The sequence below is a fragment of the Mustela erminea genome, chromosome 20, assembly GCF_009829155.1.
Source record: "Mustela erminea isolate mMusErm1 chromosome 20, mMusErm1.Pri, whole genome shotgun sequence".
NCBI classification, from domain to species: domain Eukaryota; kingdom Metazoa; phylum Chordata; class Mammalia; order Carnivora; family Mustelidae; genus Mustela; species Mustela erminea.
The window spans coordinates 5800563-5817283 of NC_045633.1; the positions used below are offsets into that span (position 1 = coordinate 5800563).

General features: G+C 48.1%; 1 protein-coding gene across 2 annotated transcripts in view; it reads left to right on the top strand.

Moving 5' to 3' along the window:
• The first annotated feature begins 11071 nt into the window (after positions 1 to 11071).
• CHP2 (calcineurin like EF-hand protein 2) overlaps positions 11072 to 16721 on the top strand; it is a 72065-nt gene continuing 66415 nt past the window's right edge. The window contains exons 1-7 of one of the 2 annotated variants that reach the window (XM_032326954.1): positions 11072 to 11312; positions 11678 to 11750; positions 11866 to 11946; positions 12071 to 12201; positions 12388 to 12449; positions 13483 to 13605; positions 13798 to 15372. In XM_032326954.1, coding sequence (XP_032182845.1) covers positions 11246 to 11312; positions 11678 to 11750; positions 11866 to 11946; positions 12071 to 12201; positions 12388 to 12449; positions 13483 to 13605; positions 13798 to 13851 — 591 coding nt within the window. In that variant the 5' untranslated portion in view covers positions 11072 to 11245 and the 3' untranslated portion in view covers positions 13852 to 15372. Of the gene's footprint in view, positions 11313 to 11677; positions 11751 to 11865; positions 11947 to 12070; positions 12202 to 12387; positions 12450 to 13482; positions 13606 to 13797; positions 15373 to 16721 lie in introns of those variants that run through there. The other variant, XM_032326953.1, reaches the window with a different exon arrangement.

Genomic DNA, 16721 nt, shown 5'->3' on the forward strand with positions numbered 1-16721 from the left:
AAAAAGTCAGCATACATATGTGGGGGGTATGTGCATTGGTATGCTTCTAAGTTCTTGCCCAAACAAAGCACCTGTTTATATACTACGCAGAGCAGCGCTAATCTCCTTGTTTCATACCCTGGCAGTTCTGTCCAGAGGAGTTCAGCTCACAGGACGCCTTCACAAACAAAATAGAAGTCCTCTCTTCATCCTCTGGGTATAACAATAACCACCGTTAAAAATATATATGACTGAGGCACCTGGGTGGCTCAGTGGGTTACAGCCTCTACCTTCGGCTCAGGTCATGATCTCAGGGTCCTGGGATCGAGCCGGAAACAGGCTCTCTGCTCAGCAGGGAGCCTGCTTCACAGCACCCCCCCCCCCCCCCCCCCCCCGCCTACTTGTGATCTCTCTCTCTGTCAAATAAATAAATAAAATCTTTAAAAACATATATGACTTTTGCTTCCCATTTATGATCTTACTTAATCCCTTAACCAGCTTGCAAGGAGAGTTTTATTGTTCCCATTCTACAGATGAACAAACTAAGTCTCAGAGAAGTAAGCAAATCGCCCAAGTGTACAAAGCTAGAAGTGAAGAGGCGGTGATTTCAAAGCTAGTTCTGCTCGGCACCCAAGTCCCAGAACTTAACCTCTGTGTTACACTTTCCTTCCTCTGTTCTTCCCTCGGTGTGTTTTTCAGAGGGTTCACCTTGTCTAGATGAACGAGGCACTGGGGCAGCGGGGCCTGTTCTGAGCCAGGCAGAAGCAGTCCTCATTGCTCATTGCCCAGCTAGCTCACCGGGCAGACCACACTGGGGTTTGAGGTCAAATGCTCAGCTGAGAGTCCTCTGCCCAAATTTGGTCCCCAGATCTCCGCCTGGGAAACTTGTGGTTCTAGATCTCCCCCGGGGACTCACCCAGGCTCAGACTGAGTGCTCAGTTATTTCTCCGTCTCCTCCCAGCTTGGGTCGTGAGTAACCCAGGGCCTCTTTGCCCAGGAGGGAATTGAGTAAGCACCCAGGAGTGGGTTTGGGAGGAGCCTTCTTTCTGCCTCTCGAGAGGCCTCTAGCGGTGGGACTTCAAACTGCAGGTTTATGATTCCTCTTGCGTCACCTGCACAAGCCGGTACACCGGTAGTCGGTGCAGTGGAAGTCAGAGGATTGGTTACCCACCAACGGGGCCGTGGAGAGGAGGCTAGTGACGGCGAGGAGGCTCTCGGGCTGCTTGAGGGAATCTGAGATGCGTGCTGATTGTGTGGCACGTCTTTGTGTATGTTTTATCGGTGTGCCAGAATAGGTTCGTGAGAGCCCACTGTTCTATTTTCCAGAATTCTGTGACTGTCCGTGAAGCACAACCATCGTAAAAAATTAACTTTATAAACCTACAATTAAATACATTATATTTAAAATAAATGTAATAAATACTCAAAAACACATCACTTCGTAATCCTTTTACTGTCCTCTCTGCTCTTGAGATGATTAGCATACATGCTATCTGCGTGGTGGAAATAGTATGGAATGATCGCTACTGCACCTCGAATTCCAGCTGCACGCTGGGGGACATCTCATTAGCAGCTTGAAACCAGAGGCAGCAGGAGAATTTACATCACAGAAATCATCAGATACTGCAAAGCTGGGCTTGATTTGTTGTTTTGTTGACTGCCTGGGCTGAAGAAAGTGCAGAAAATGTTAATGGTGTAGATGAAATTTAAAAGTGCTTTATGGGAAAAAAAAAGGGCTTTATGGGGAGCCTCGGTGGCTCAGTGGGATAAGTATCTGACTCTTGATCTCAACTCAAGTCTTGTCTTAGAGTCATGAGTTCAAGCCTGGCGTTGGGCTCCGTGCTGGACAAGGAGCCAACCTAAAAAAAAAAAAAAAAAAAAAAAAAAAAAGCTTTTTGTCTGGGAATGCTATAAAAGAAATGAGCGAAATATTCTTGGTCTTGGAAACCTCTTATCTGGTTTAGCAAAGACATTGTTCCCATCATTGAAGAACTGGGAAGTTCGAAAATACATCTTTGCTGTGTTACTTTTCACTTGTTAATACAAATAAAAATATCAACCCATGCGCACTTCAGAACTACATTTGGAAAGCTGGTTGTTGGAAATTTACCAGGCCGTACATCTGATTATATTTCTGTAAAAGGTCAAAAACAAGCAGAGAAGCAGACCTGTGGAGCTTTGCTCTTCCAGTCAAACTGTAAGGGGTCTCATACATAGAGTTTCGTTTTGTTTTCTTCCTGAAATATAATTACATCATAAAAGAAAACTTAATTTGCCCCCAAACCCAAACCTAGGTGGAAGCAGTGGGCTCGCCCATCTTGGAGGTGCTTGGCAACAACAGGGAAAGGCCTCCGCCTGGTCCTGCCCTGAGCATGGACTTCTCTCAGAGCTCAGTGGGGAGTTGTTCTCAGACTATGGCCAGGACAGTTCTTAGGGTTAACTTTTCGTGTCCGCTGGCTGAAGAAGGTGTTGGTTTTAAGTCTCTGAGCTACTGTGAGAAAGGATGAAGGGGAATGCTAGCCAGGAGAGGAGTCCCAGAGCCCTCTGCAACCAGGTCCCCCCACTGAAAAGGTTTTGAAGTTCCAGCTTTGGCTTCATCATTTCGGTTTTGTTTTGTTTTATTTTGTTTCTCATTCGTGGCTTTGAATTGCTCCTCTGCTCTCCCTTGAGGCTGTGTGGTGGTGAAAAGATGTGGAGGTGCTTCCTGCTGTGCGTGTGTGAATGCAGGCTCATGCATGTATGTATACGGGCGTGTGTGCACATGCGAGTGTGTGTGGTATATGTATACGTGAGTGCATGTGTGCTCGTGTGCAGTATGTGTGAATGCATTCATATGTGTGTGCGTGTGTGTGCGTGTGCGTGCATGTCGTTTAGAAGAGTTTGTTTCTAGGTACATCTCTCAAGTCATTCTTCCTCATCGTTAGAACCCTGAGCGTGAGTGTAAAGGTGGCTACAAACCTACTTACAGCAGGGGGCAGTAGAGTGCAGCGGTCAGTAGGGCTTGCCGCGGCTTCAATCGGTCGTTCCCAAGTGCTCCTGATTACACGCCTCACTCAGCCAGAAGGTTTTCGAACATGCACCCTCAAGTATATGTAAAACTAAAAAAAAAAAGTATATGTAAAATTAATGCTGAATTACATGCACAATCCCCGTTCTAAATTATAGATATATATGTTACAAAATATAACAAAAGTAAAATAAAAAATACAGGAAATGGTGACATTAACTTTACAAAACACTTTAAAAAAAAAAAGATTTTATTTATTTGTCAGAGAGAGCAACAGAAAGAGGGAGAAGCAGGCTCTCCGCTAAGCAAGGAGCCTGATGCAGGATCCTGAGCAAAAGGCAGTCACTTAACGGACTGAGCTACCCAGGCGTCCCACAAAATGCTTTGTTTAAAAAAAAAAAAAAGCTGTGTTGAGGTAAGGTGAGCTGCACATATTAAAAGTGCATGATTTAATATGTTTTGACATATGTAAACGCCCATAAAACCATCAGGCAATCAAGAGAGTAAACATTTCCATCATACACAAAAGCTTTCTGGTGCCCCTTTGTAATTGCTTCTCCCCACACTTCCTGCCTACCCCCCCTCCCCAAGCAACCACCCATCTGCTTTCTGTCACCATAGATAAGTTTGTAGTTTGTGGAGTTCTATATAAATGGCATCAGACAGGATCTACTTTTGGGGTGGCGAGGACAGTCTGGCTTCTTTCACTCGGCGTAATTATTTTGATAGGATACTAATTACATAGATAGTCATGGATGAAAAGCATTAGGGATGAAATACACGTTTGTTTATTTATTTATTCCTTTATTTATAGAAAGGGGAAAAGGAAGAGAAGGGGCAGAGAGAGAGAGAGGCAAAGGTAGGCGGAAAACACCTTGGGGATGCGTGTCTCACCTGGAATTCTTCCTTTAGAATAGCCCTTGGAGTCCCTGCAAAAGTGTGGACCTAAGGAGTCACATTTGCCTCAAAGTGACCAAGACTGCTTGACCTCAGAGTGGACCGGCTAAGCCCAGCTAAGCCAACTAGGTCTATTCTTCTTGAAAATCTGAATTAATGGAAGGACAGTTTGGGGAGAATTAGAACGGTGAGATACTGTGGAATTGGAGCCAGAGCTGATGTTGTGGAAACCAAAGTCAAGGGCAATTCTAAATTATGGAGCGGAGGGGCACTGGGCGCTTTTTAGAGGATACTGACCTGCAGAGGGAATGAGGAAAACCCTGAAAGAAGAAAACAGGGATCGAAACGGATCTGACCCAAAGGGAGCTGCGTCGCTGGAGAGCTGCCTACTCTATGTTTGCATGAGATTCCTCTGATCCCAACCCTAATACTACTCTTCTTTAATTATTTAATGTCGCTCAACAAATCCTGAGCATTTGGGTTACAAATATATGGGATGCTTATACGTTGGTGACAGAAGTGTAAAATCATACACAACACTGTGGGCAACACAGTCTATGGAACCCAGTTTGGCTTTATCTCCTCGGGTTAAATATTCACATATTCTGTGATAGAGCGATTTCAGTTCTTTCTCACCAAGAAATGTGCCTTCTACCCAAGAAAAACTCCTGAACACGGACAAGGATATTTATTTATTATTTTTTTTTAAAGATTTTATTTATTCATTTGACACAGAGAGATCACAAGTAGGCAGAGAGGCAGGCAGAGAGAGAGAGAGAGGAGGAAGCAGGCTCCCCGCGGAGCAGAGAACCCGATGCGGGACTCGATTCCAGGACCCTGAGATCACGACCCGAGCCGAAGGCAGCAGCTTAACCCACTGAGCCACCCAGGCGCCCGGACAAGGATATTTATATCAGCATCATTCACGAGGACTGAAATCTGGGTGCCCATCAGTGGGAGAGTGGATTGTGCAGCCGTCACACTGTGAATACTGGTTGAGCCAAAACCATGAATTACAAGGACCTTCCAAGATCTGGCTGACCATCAGTGGCATAATATGAGGTGAAAATCCCACAGCTGGGACCCCCCTCATGCAGCCCATTCCTCATGTGAATGGATAAGAAGAACAGAGTGTGCGTGGGGAACAGTTTGGCTTTACTTCTGAGATTCCCTCCCGGGATGGATAAGGTTGTCCTCAAGGTCTACCAGAACGATGGCTTGGGATGGATGGGTGAAAGCCACGTGTTCCCATTGCTGTCCATTGGCTTCAAGATACTCAATATGCCTTGCTCAGCGAGGGAGTCGGCTTCTACCCTTCCCTTGCTCCTCTGCCACTCTTCCTCTTAAATAAATAAGTAAATCTTAAAAAAAAATTCTGTTTTATTTTATTTTTAAAAAGATTTTATTGGGGCGCCTGGGTGGCTCAGTGGTTTAAGCCTCTGCCTTCAGCTCAGGTCATGATCTCAGGGTCCTGGGATCAAGCCCCACATCAGGCTCTCTGCTCAACGGGGAGCCTGCTTCCTCCTCTCTCTCTGCCTGCTTCTCTGCTTACTTGTGATCTCTGTCTATCAAATAAATAAATAAAATCTTTAAATTAAAAAAAAAAGGTTTTATTTATTTAACACAGAGAAAGAGCACAAGCAGGGTGGGCGGCAGGGGCTCTGCTGAGCAGACCCCCCACCCCGCTCCCCACTGGGCTCAGTCCCAAGGTCCTGGGATCATGACCTGAGCCGAAGACAGATGCCCAACCAACTGAGCCACCCAGGTGCCCCCCCAAAACTTCTGTTTTAATTTGTACTTTAAGTTTTGTGATGTTGAGGTATCTTTGTAGACTTCTTTACCCTTTTTATTTCACATCTTATCAGTTTTTTTTCCTAATAAATAAAAGGTGGGGTTTTGTTGTTGTTATTGTTTTCCTTTTTTTTTTTTAAGATTTTATTTATTTATTTGACAGAGAGATCACAAGTAGGCAGAGAGGCAGGCAGAGAGAGAGGAGGAAGCAGGCTCCCTGCTGAGCAGAGAGCCTGATGAGGGGCTCGAGATTATGACCTGAGCCGAAGGCAGAGGCTTAACCCACTGAGCCACCCAGGTGCCCCCCCCTTTTTTTGGTCTTTTTTTTTTTTTTTTTAAAGATATCTTTGTATTCTAAAGGAAATTATCTTTTGCCTTTCTCCCTGGTGGTTTGTCCTGAGAGTGTGGAGTGTGTTCTTTGGGCTCAGAATACACAATTATTATTTAAAAATTTATTTTTAATCTAAAAAAATTTCCTTTAAAAATTTTTTTTAAATCTAAAAAAATTTTTAAAGGAAATTATCTTTTATCTTTGATATAGACTGTTAATGTTTTACCCGTTTGTCTTTCTGACCATGTAGAAGTTTTAATTTCACATTGTGAATTTGCTAGTCTTCTCTGTATGGTTTCTGGGCTTTGTTTCATGTTTAAAAACATGTTCTCCAGTTCAAGATTATGAAAAATTCTGAGACTTCTTTGAGTTTTGCACAGTTACATTTTGCATTTAAACCTTCATTCTATCTGGAGTCAATTTTGGTGTAAGGAGGTAAGGGTACAGCTTTAATTCCCCCTCAAAAGATAGATGTCCCAAATGACATTTATTAAGTAATCCACATTTCCCCCGCTGATCTGAAATGCCACTTACATCACACGTGAAATTCACATATGTATTTGGGTCTATTTCTGACATTCCTGTCCGTTTTTGTTTGTTTGTTTGTTTGTTTTATCTGTTGACCCCTGCACTATTACCACATAGGTTATTATACTTCAATAGTCTATTTAAAAATCTGCTCAAGCTAGTTTGCCTTCATTACTTTTACTTTCCAGAGCTTTCCTGGATATTCTTTAAAAAACAAAACAAAACAGCTTTATTAAGATTTAACACACAGCACGCAATTTCCCTTTACAGCATCCAATGCAATGGGTTTAGCATGTTCAGAGTGCAACCATCATCATAGTCGATTTTATTTTATTTTTTTAAAGATTTTATTTATTTAACAGAAAGAGACACAACAAGAGAGGGAACACAAGCGGTGGGGGGAGGGGAGAGGGAAGCAGGCTTCCCGCTGAGCAGGGAGCCTGATGTGGGGCTTGATCCCAGGACCCTGGGATCATGACCTGAGCGGAAGACGGACAGCCAATGACTGAGCCACCCAGATGCCCTAAAGCAATTGTAAATGTGGTTTAAGAGGACATACACATGTAGTTAAAATATTAAATGGGAGTCATAACATCACAGTCAGTTTTAAAACATTTTCATCACCTCAGAACTAAACCTGGGGCGCCTGGGTGGCTCAGTGGGTTAAGCCTCTGCCTTCGGCTCAGGTCATGATCCCGGGGTCCTGGGATCAAGCCCCGCATCGGGCTCTCTGCTCAGCGGGGAGCCTGCCTCCCCTTCTTTCTCTCTCTCTCCCGCCTGCTTCTCTGCCTACTACTTGTGACCTCTCTCTTCTCTCTCTCTCTCTCTCTCTCTCTGTGTCAAATAAATAAATAAAAAATCTTAAAAAAAAAGAAAAACACTTCATACCCTTTAGTTTCATTCCCTTATTCCCTTATCCCCCAGCCCTCAACAACCATTAGTCTACATTCTGTCTCTATAGATTTTACTATTCTTGATGATCTCATAATAAATGGGATTATAGAATATGTGGTCTTTTGTAACTGGTTGATTTTACTTAGCATAGTGTCTTCAAGGTTCTCCCACGCTGTGGCGTGCATTAGTCCTTTCTTCCTCCTATGGCTGAATGATATGCCCTTTCATGGACATACCGCACTGTGTTTATCCACTCGTCAGTGGACATTTGGGTCGTTTCCGCCTGGTAGCTACTCTGAATAATGCTGCTATGAACATTCGTGTTCAAGTGTTTGTGGTGAATGCATGTTTCCAGTTCTTTGCGGAATGTCCTAGGGGTGGAATTATGCATACAGTGATTCTGTTTCACTTACTGAGAAAACTCCAAACTGTTTCCCATGGCAGCTGCACCGTTTTACAGTTCTACCAGCAATGCATGGAAGAGTTGCAATTTCTCCTTGTTATTTACTGTGTCTTGAGTTTGGGTTTTGGTTTGTTTTGTTGGGTTTTTGCTTTTGTTTTTGTTATAATTCTAGCCAGTCTAGTGAGTTTGAAGTGATTATCTCATTGCAGTTTTATTTGTATTTCCCTGACGGCTAATGATGGTGAGCAACTTTTTATGGGCTTATTGGCCATTCATATATCGTCTTTGGAGAAATGCTTATTCGAGTTCTTTGGCTCATTTAAAAATTGAGTTCATTGGGGCGCCTGGGTGGCTCAGTGGGTTAAGCCTCTGCCTTCGGCTCAGGTCATGATCTCAGGGTCCTGGGATCGAGGCCCACATCTGGCTCTCTGCTCAGCAGGGGGCCTGCTCCCCCCCCCCCCCCCGCCTGTGTCTCTGCCTACTTGTGATCTCTGTCTGTCAAATAAATAAATAAAATCTTTTAAAAAAATTGGGTTCATTTTTTGTTATTGAGTTGTAAGAGATTTATATTTTCCTGACTACTCTTTTTTTTAAATTTTTTTTTCTTTTTTCTTTTTTCTTTTTTTACTTATTTATCTGACAGACAGAGATCACAAGTAGGCAGAGAGAGAGAGAGAGAGAGGGAGGGGGAAGCAGACTCACCGCCAAGAGAGCCTGATGTGGGGCTCGATCCCAGGACCCTGGGATCATGACCTGAGCCGAAGGCAGAGGCTTTAACCCACTGAGCCACCCACATGCCCCAAGTTTTTATTGTTGTTTTTTTGTTTTTTGTTTTTTTAGTAATCTCTATACCCACAGTGGGACTTGAATTCACAACCCCAAGATCAAGAGTTGCATGCTCTGCCGACTGAGCCAGTCAGGCGCCCCCCAGTAACTTTTACATCTGCGTTTTTCCATTTGAACTTCAGTATTGCCTCATCAAAATTGGCTAGCAACTTTTATGTGGCTTTCTAGCAACAAACAAACAAACAAACAAACAAAAAACCCAAATGTTCAGCCTGAAACCAGGCCAGATAGATTCTCCTCAAAGTAGATGAAATTCTCCCCAAAGCATCTCTCCTTTAAATGACCCAAAAAGATGCAGCTGTGTATATTTTGAAGTTGATTTAAACCCTACTTGCAGGCTCCTGGGTGGCTCAGTTAGGGAAGCATCTGCCTTTGGCTCAGGGCATAACCCCAGGGTCCTGGGATGCATCCAGGCTCCCTATTCAGTGGGGAGCCTGCTTCTCCCTCTCCTACACACACCCACCCCAAGCTTGTGCTCCCTCTATCAAATAAATAAATAAAATAAAAAAAAAATCCTACTTGTGTGCATATAGCAAGAATGGGTTTTAGCACAGTTTTCCTCCAGGCTTGTTGATGGTGTGTGGGATTTGTTAATTAATCTCTGGCCTACTTTACTATAGTGCTGACTCAGAGATTAAGGCTGGAGTGCCTCTTTCCAAGATCAACATCCCCAGCTGGCTTGAGGTGATTACTGCTTGATCCCAGGGACTCTGAGCCTCCCTTGGTTCAGAATCTAACCCAAATTACACTCACAGCCTGATTCAGAGCCTTGGACAGGAGTGGTTGCTGGGCTGCATTAGGGAGCCGGGTGGTTTCCCGCACACTTCAGTCCTCGGGGGACTTCTGAAAGGGAATCAAGCCTGTGGTTCCATCCCTGGGGTATCTGAAAGAGAAGTAAACACTTCTTAGATCAATATTTTCAAGGCTGATCTGACCCGAGTCTCTGCATGGAGTCTTCGACGGGAGACCCATTGTTTTTCCAGCTTTTTTCTCTCCAAGGTGACTATGAACTTGAACTCCTGTAATAAAGGGCTTATATGTTTTTCCCCCTAGGAAATTTGTGTGAGTGTGTGATTAGATTGGGGGAAGATGGGATAATGATAGATTTAAAACTGGACACCTGTGGTGCCTGCCCCTTTACAACGGAGTTTCACCACACTTTCCTCATTATGGCCCTCCCTTAGTAGGGTTTCCAGACTATTTTCCCTAATCATGGAATTTTAATATTATGAAGTTTCAATACCACAGATACACTATATGCTGTTTATGCACTACATGTGTATCTGTGTTTTGTACACAAGAATAATAGGAGTTTTTGCCCCTGGGGGAGATATGTCTCCCACTGAGGATATGTGCTTCTTAATAGTTCATAAGCACGCCCTTGGAGGCCTCTACCATGTACAAGGCGGAGGCAGGCAGTCTAGCAAGTGCTTTGAGGAGTGTGAGCTAATCCTGTACATTGTGTTTCACAAAGTGCTTGGTGCACGGTGAGTGCAAAACGAGAGCCCTTGTTGTTGCCATTAGTATTATATTAAGTTTGGGGACAGTGATGTTTGTAAGCACTTCTCAGACTGTGGGCTCTCGTGGTGCTTGAGGGCTGGCCAGAGGTCCAAGGCATTTCAACCTGGAGCTTCTACCAGACGCCCCAACCGGGGGTACCTAAGGAAGGAACTGAGCTGGGTGGGGACTGGGGCCAGTGGACAGGCAGCAGCGCCCTATTTACCCGTGACTTCTGTTCCCCAGGGTCAACCAGGTGTGCCAGGCATGAAAGGGGGTCTGGTGGCGTATGAACTCTTGATTTCTCAGAAGCTGGGAACTGGATTTCTCCTTAAATCTCCTGATTTGTACACTGACCCAATTAAACATCAACGGTACGCTATGTGGACGGAACAAAGGAGATGAGCCCAGGCATACCGACTTGTCCAGGGTTAATCGCGTAGCTGGGATTCCAATCCACTTCTTTCCAAATCCAGGGACCCTGTTCAGTGGGTCCCTCCACGGGACCCAGTCTCCCCTTTACCGCTCAAGATTCTCCCCCACTCCACCCTTCTTGAGGGGTCCTTCGATGCCTCTTCTCTGTCTTCTTGCCTGGGGAAGGGGCCCCAGGCTGGACCCTTCCGGGGATTGGGACAAAGGGGTCCAGCGCCCCTCCCCACCACCCGTCCCCTTCCCAGAAGGACGTGGATTCCTTCTCTGGATGACAAGCCGGGATCCCAGCCTTACCGGGAGCCGGAGCGGGAGGCGGGGGGCGCCGGGGGCGTGGGTCGGTTGTCCTGCAGCTTGAAAACGCCAGGCGGGCGGGCGTGGGGCGGGCGTGGGGCGGGCGCGGCCCTGGCGACCTCAGCGGCTCGGGATGAAACGCCCCGTTGTTCGCGCCGCCCCTCTGACCCCGCCACCCTGGGCATTGTTCTCTGTTCGCCCGGGTCGCGGGTGGGAGGCGAGGCACGCAGGGGTTCCCGAGTCTGGCTCGGCTCCAGGCCTGCGGCCTTCGGCCCTGGGGCCACTGGGGCTGCCGCGCCCGGGAGCGGGAGGCGAGCGTGCGGGGCCGGGAGGCTCAGCCCGCGCAGCCATGGGCTCCCGAGGTTCCCACGCCGCGCGCATTCCCGACGGGGACAGCATCCGGCGGGAGACCGGCTGTGAGCGGCGAGCGGGGCTCGGACCCGGGACGCGGGGGGTCCGGAGCCGGGGCGGCTCCGGGGGGCGTGCGGGATGGCGGGCGGGGAACCCGGGCTCCTGGCGGCCAGGTGGAGCCGGGCAGCCAGGTGTCCTCGAGCTCTGCAGTGCGGGGAGGGAGGGGTGAGGACGGAGGGGCCGGCCCTGGTGGCTCGGTTCCCCCGCGGGAGCGCGTCGCCACGCCCCCTGCAGCCCCGCCGGGGTCCCCGGGGCGTCCCCTTCAGCGGGCTCGTGTCCCCCGCCCGCGGCCGGGGGTCGCCCAGGGAGGGTCCCGCCGCGCGTCCCCAGCGCCGGCGGCCCTGTCACCCTTCGGCCTTTCGCCCCGCAGTCTCGCAGGCCAGTCTGCTCCGCCTCTACCACCGGTTTCGGGCCCTGGACAGGAACGAGAAAGGCTACCTGAGGTGAGGGGGCGCCGGCTTCAGGACCTGCCACCTCTGTCTCTCTGGGCCCACTCCCCTCTTTAACTAACCCTCCTGTCTTGGCCCTACCTACCCCGCTTGAACTTGGACCTGACAGCCGCGTGGATCTGCAACAGATTGGGGCGCTAGCCGTGAACCCCCTGGGAGAACGCATTATAGACAGCTTCTTCCCTGACGGGTGAGGTCTTGCTGGGGGCGGCGGGGTGGGGGGGGGGAACTTTTGGGGGAGGGCTCGGGGAGAGTTAGGGACAGAAGCAGAGAGAGGCCCAAGGGGACCACTGCCTCTCCTCCATTACCCCCAGGAATCTGCGAGTGGATTTCCCAGGCTTTGTCAGAGTCCTGGCTCATTTTCGACCTGTCGATGATGACGACTCAGGCATGCGAGATCCCAAGCAACCTGAACCCCTCAACAGCAGAATGAACAAACTGCGTTGTGAGTTTGTGGGGAATCCCCCTAAGTGAGACCCTAGATATACCACACCAGGAAGAGGCCCTGGGCACCCCCGTCTCTTAGCAAGCCTCTAGATGAGCCCCTCCCCCCCACACACCTCCAGGGCGATCTTTTGCTGGAAGAGTGCAGAGAAGACCCACCTTTCTGTCCCCCTCCGTTCTCTTCTAGTCGTATTTCAGCTCTATGACCTGGATGGTGATGGAAAGATCTCCAGGCATGAGATGTTACAGGTTAGAAGAACGAAAGGGCAAGGGATGTGATGTGTGAAGGGTGGTTGGTTGAAGTGAAAGTTTGTGGGGGGATGGGGCGGATGCCTGGTGAGTGGGGGTGCAGACGTGGGGGGGTATTAAGTGGGAATCCGACGCGGGGTGGGTTTAGTTGGAAAATGGGATGGGGAACAGTTGGGGGTGAGGTTGGAAATAGATCAGTGGTTCTTAACGGGGTGTGTGTGTGTGTGTGTGTGTGTGTGTGTGATTTTTGCTTCCTAAATGCTGTTCGCAATATCTAGAGACATTTTTACTTGTCACAACTTGGGGAGTGGGCAGTAATACCAGCGTCTGGTGGGTAGAAGTCATAAATGCTGCTGAATATCTTTCAATACAAAGGATAGACTCCTTTACCCCCATAAGGAGTTACCTGGCCCCAAATGTCAAGAGTGCCCAGATTCAGAAACTCTCAATAGATATGATGAAGTGGGGGAGGGGATGGAATGGGGAATGGGGGGAGGATGAGGTGGGGGTGAGGTGGAGGATGGGGGGAAGTTGGGTTATAAGATTTGGGGCTGGGTAATGAGTTTGGGTGTACTGTTCAAGTGAGTGAACCCAAACTCATTACAAGTGAGTTCAAATAGACAAGTGGGGGTTCACATGGAGAAGCCATAGGGGACATTATTGGGGGATATGGTGGGGAGTGAAAAAAATGGATGAGGGATAGGTTACAAAATAGGTAAATAGGTAATACCATTGCGGATGATGTGGGCGAGGTTTGGGGTATGGGGCTAGGGCCTCCTCTTTTTTTTTAAATTTTTTTTTAAGATTTTATTTATTTATTTGACAGAGAGAAAGGCAGTGAGAGGGGGAACACAAGCAGGGGGAATGGGAGAGGGAGAAGCAGGCTTCCCGCTGAGCAGGGAGCCTGATGCAGGGGACTCGATCCCAGGACCCTTGGATCCTGACCTGAGCCGAAGGCAGATGCTTAACAACTGAGCTACCCAGGCACCCCTAGGGCCTCCTCTTTATGGCTGTCCCCCTCCATGCCCCCCAGGTCCTCCGGCTGATGGTTGGGGTGCAGGTGACAGAAGAGCAGTTGGAGAGCATCACCGACCGCACGGTGCAGGAAGCGGATGAAGATGGGGATGGGGCTGTGTCCTTCCTGGAGTTCACCAAGGTCAGAATGCCCTTAGGCCCGGGGAGTTGACATCAGGAGTCCCTAGAACAGATGGACCTGGGACAGGAACTTGGAAGAAGGTGGGCAGAAAGACCAGGGTCGCCGAGGAAAGGTGGGGCTTTGGGGTTAGGGAGAGGAGGTTAGAAGCCTAGAGGACTGAGCTCCTGACTACCTACCACCTCCCCCCACCAGTCCTTAGAGAAGATGGACATCGAGCAGAAAATGAGCATCCGGATCCTGAAGTGACCCCCTTTGTGCCTCTGGCTGGCTTACACGGGCCAGTTCACCCTGGGATTCGTCTTCAGCCCCCGACAGAGGCAGGGCCTCCATAAACTGTACTCTTGTGTCTATACTAAACTCCATTTAAGGCCAAGGAGAGAAAGCCAGAAGGGTGTGTACTAAATAAAGCCTAACTCATTTGATCTCAAATTAGTGAATCAGCCAGCAATCTTCTGCAAGCAACTGAAAACCCAACTTGCAGCAACTTCAGTTAAAAAGGGATTTGTAGGGGCTCATGGAATTTAAAAAGTTTGAAAAGTATCTTCAGAATGCTGGAAAAGTCTGGAAGGGTCTTCTGGCACAGTTAGATCCAAAGGGCTCACGCAATGCTATCAGGACTCAGTGATTCATTTCTCAATCAGCTTTCTTTCGTGTTGGCTTTCTTCTCAGGAGGGCTCTTTCCTCTTGGTGGAGCATGGCCACCAGCCCTCCTCCTCAAAGTGTCAAAAAGGGAGATTAGCAAGTGTCTGTACCAAACAGAGCTTCTCTTTGGTGATCTGAAGGATTGAGGAAGACTTGGGAAGGAGATAACTTTGCACCACGTGACTCAAGGATGTCATCTAAAGCCGAGAGGTTACTACCAGACACCAACCCATGTACGTGAGCTGTGTGTTCCCTACACTGTGGGAACCTCAAGCTGAAGGGCACTGTGACCAAGAAGTCCTGGGTAGAGCTTTGCCTCCTGCTGGGACAGTTTGGAGGCAGCCAAAAGTGAGCTAGATATCCTGGTCCTCAGGCTGGCTGCTGGTGAGATTGGGACCGGCAAGAGGTTGGCCATGGAAATGGAGTCAACTCACAAGGTCAAGTCCAGGAAAAAGGAGCAGGGCGTTAGGACTCATGATTCATTGTAGAGCTGGAGGTGTGAGTCGTCAGGGAGGGGCTGCAGGCAGCTAGAGGCTTGTGCTTGGGATCCTCCCTTGAGAGGAGCCTCCCAGAAGGGTGTGTGGCAGGCACTGGAGCTTTCCCGGCTGGTGCCACAAGGATGCTCTGAAGGGGTTTAACTGACCTGGACCCAAATACCATCTATATATCCTGAAGAAAAAATGGGAGTTCCTGAGGGAGTGCCTTTCCTCACCAAGGGGACTGACTGGGAGACTGTGTAGGGAGCCCTGGGAAGGGAAGCAGGTAGAAGGACCAGGTAGTGATGTGGGATAGACTTAATCATGACTACCATTGCCTCCTCTTAACTGATCAGGAAAACATTGAAGAATCTTGAACTTGACTCTCAAATACAAGGAAACTCTGAGTCGTCCTCAGCCCCACCCAGCCAACACCAATAAAGAGAGGCAATATACGGGCTTGGTTTCTGGTTAGAGACCTGCCCTGCAAATCAGTGTGGGTCAGTAGAAATGACTTGCGTTTTGGAGTTTTATTAGGCCTGCAATTGAATCTGCACCCTTCTAATTGGTTACTCACTGTACGCCCTTGGGTAAGATACCACTGCCCTTCCGTGTCTCGGTCTCTGTTATCTGTGAAGCAGATGCAAGCAGCCGCCTTGTGGAGTTGTCCTTCCTTGGCTTGCTGCCCTCCCCAGCAACCCCCCAACTCTGCTTTACTTCAGCTGAGGCCCTTTGGCCCCATCTGTCAACTAGGACTCTGGTCTATATAAGTCAGGATTCTTCCCATTGTTAACTGGTTTATGAAGGATCAGGAATTTACTGGTTCATAAAACTGAAAGAAAAGTCCAAAGGTGGACCAGACAAAGGAGAGTCTCAAAAGCTTAGTAATACCATCAGAAATTAGTCTTCCCATTCCTCAGCTCTGCTCTCCTCGGTGTTGGTTTAATTCCTAAGCAGAAATCCCAATGAAGAGGGAGCCTCTCTTCCCGGCTAGTCTGGCTCAGTGTCCCAGAAGGGAACCTCAGCTTACTCACTGTAGCCATGTGGATGGGCCACTCTGATGACCAGGTCAGACCTGGTCATGTGCTCGCCGCAGCATCTGAAGAGCACAGTCTCACTTGGACCAAATGCAGTGTGTGTGTGTGTGTGTGTGTGTGTGTGTGTGTGTGTGTGCTGCAGTATGTCTTTTCCCTAAAGGAAAATCAGAATGCTGTTGCAAAATCAACAAAAACTATATATGGGTTGGGGTTTTTCTTTTGGCTATAAATAAAAGAATTAGCAACTAACAGTGGCTTAAACAATAAAGACAATTATCTCCCATTATAAGATGTTTTTGGTGGTGGGCAGTCCTAGATTGCTGAGTCGTTCAACAATTTTATCAAGGATCCAAGATCTTTTATCCTTTCCTTTCTCAGTATATTCTCTTTAAATTCTCCAATCTTGTGGATAGCCACTGGAACGTTTGTAACAGCAAGAGTTTATTTGCTTATGTTCTGAGTGGTCAGACATCTTGCTCCCCGCGGCTACACGCCGCAGGACCCAGGCAGAAGGGGCAGCCCTGCCGGAGACATGCCAATCAAATGGGAGAATACAAAGCAAAAATTGTTGCCGGAAACAGATACGTTTAGGCATGCACCTGCTGTATGACTTGTCTCCTTGGATACCACTGGCCAAAGCAAGTCATGTTCCAGCTTGGGTTGATGGGGCAGGAAGGTTTACTCCTTTCACATGGAATCACTGCCTTCCACATGACACTCTGGTTATCTGTTGCTGTGTCAGCAAATCACTCTAAGCGCAGCAGCTTAAAGCAACCACCATTTTATCAGAACCAGCGACTTTGTGGACCACGGGAACAGGGCAGGGTTCAGCCGGGCAATTCTGCTGCTGCCTGTGGTGTGGACTGAGGCTGTCCTGCGGTATACAGCTGGCAGACGGTCTGTAGGGTCTGATTTGACGTTAGTCAAAGGTCTGGGACCTTCACAGGGATACCTGGAAGGT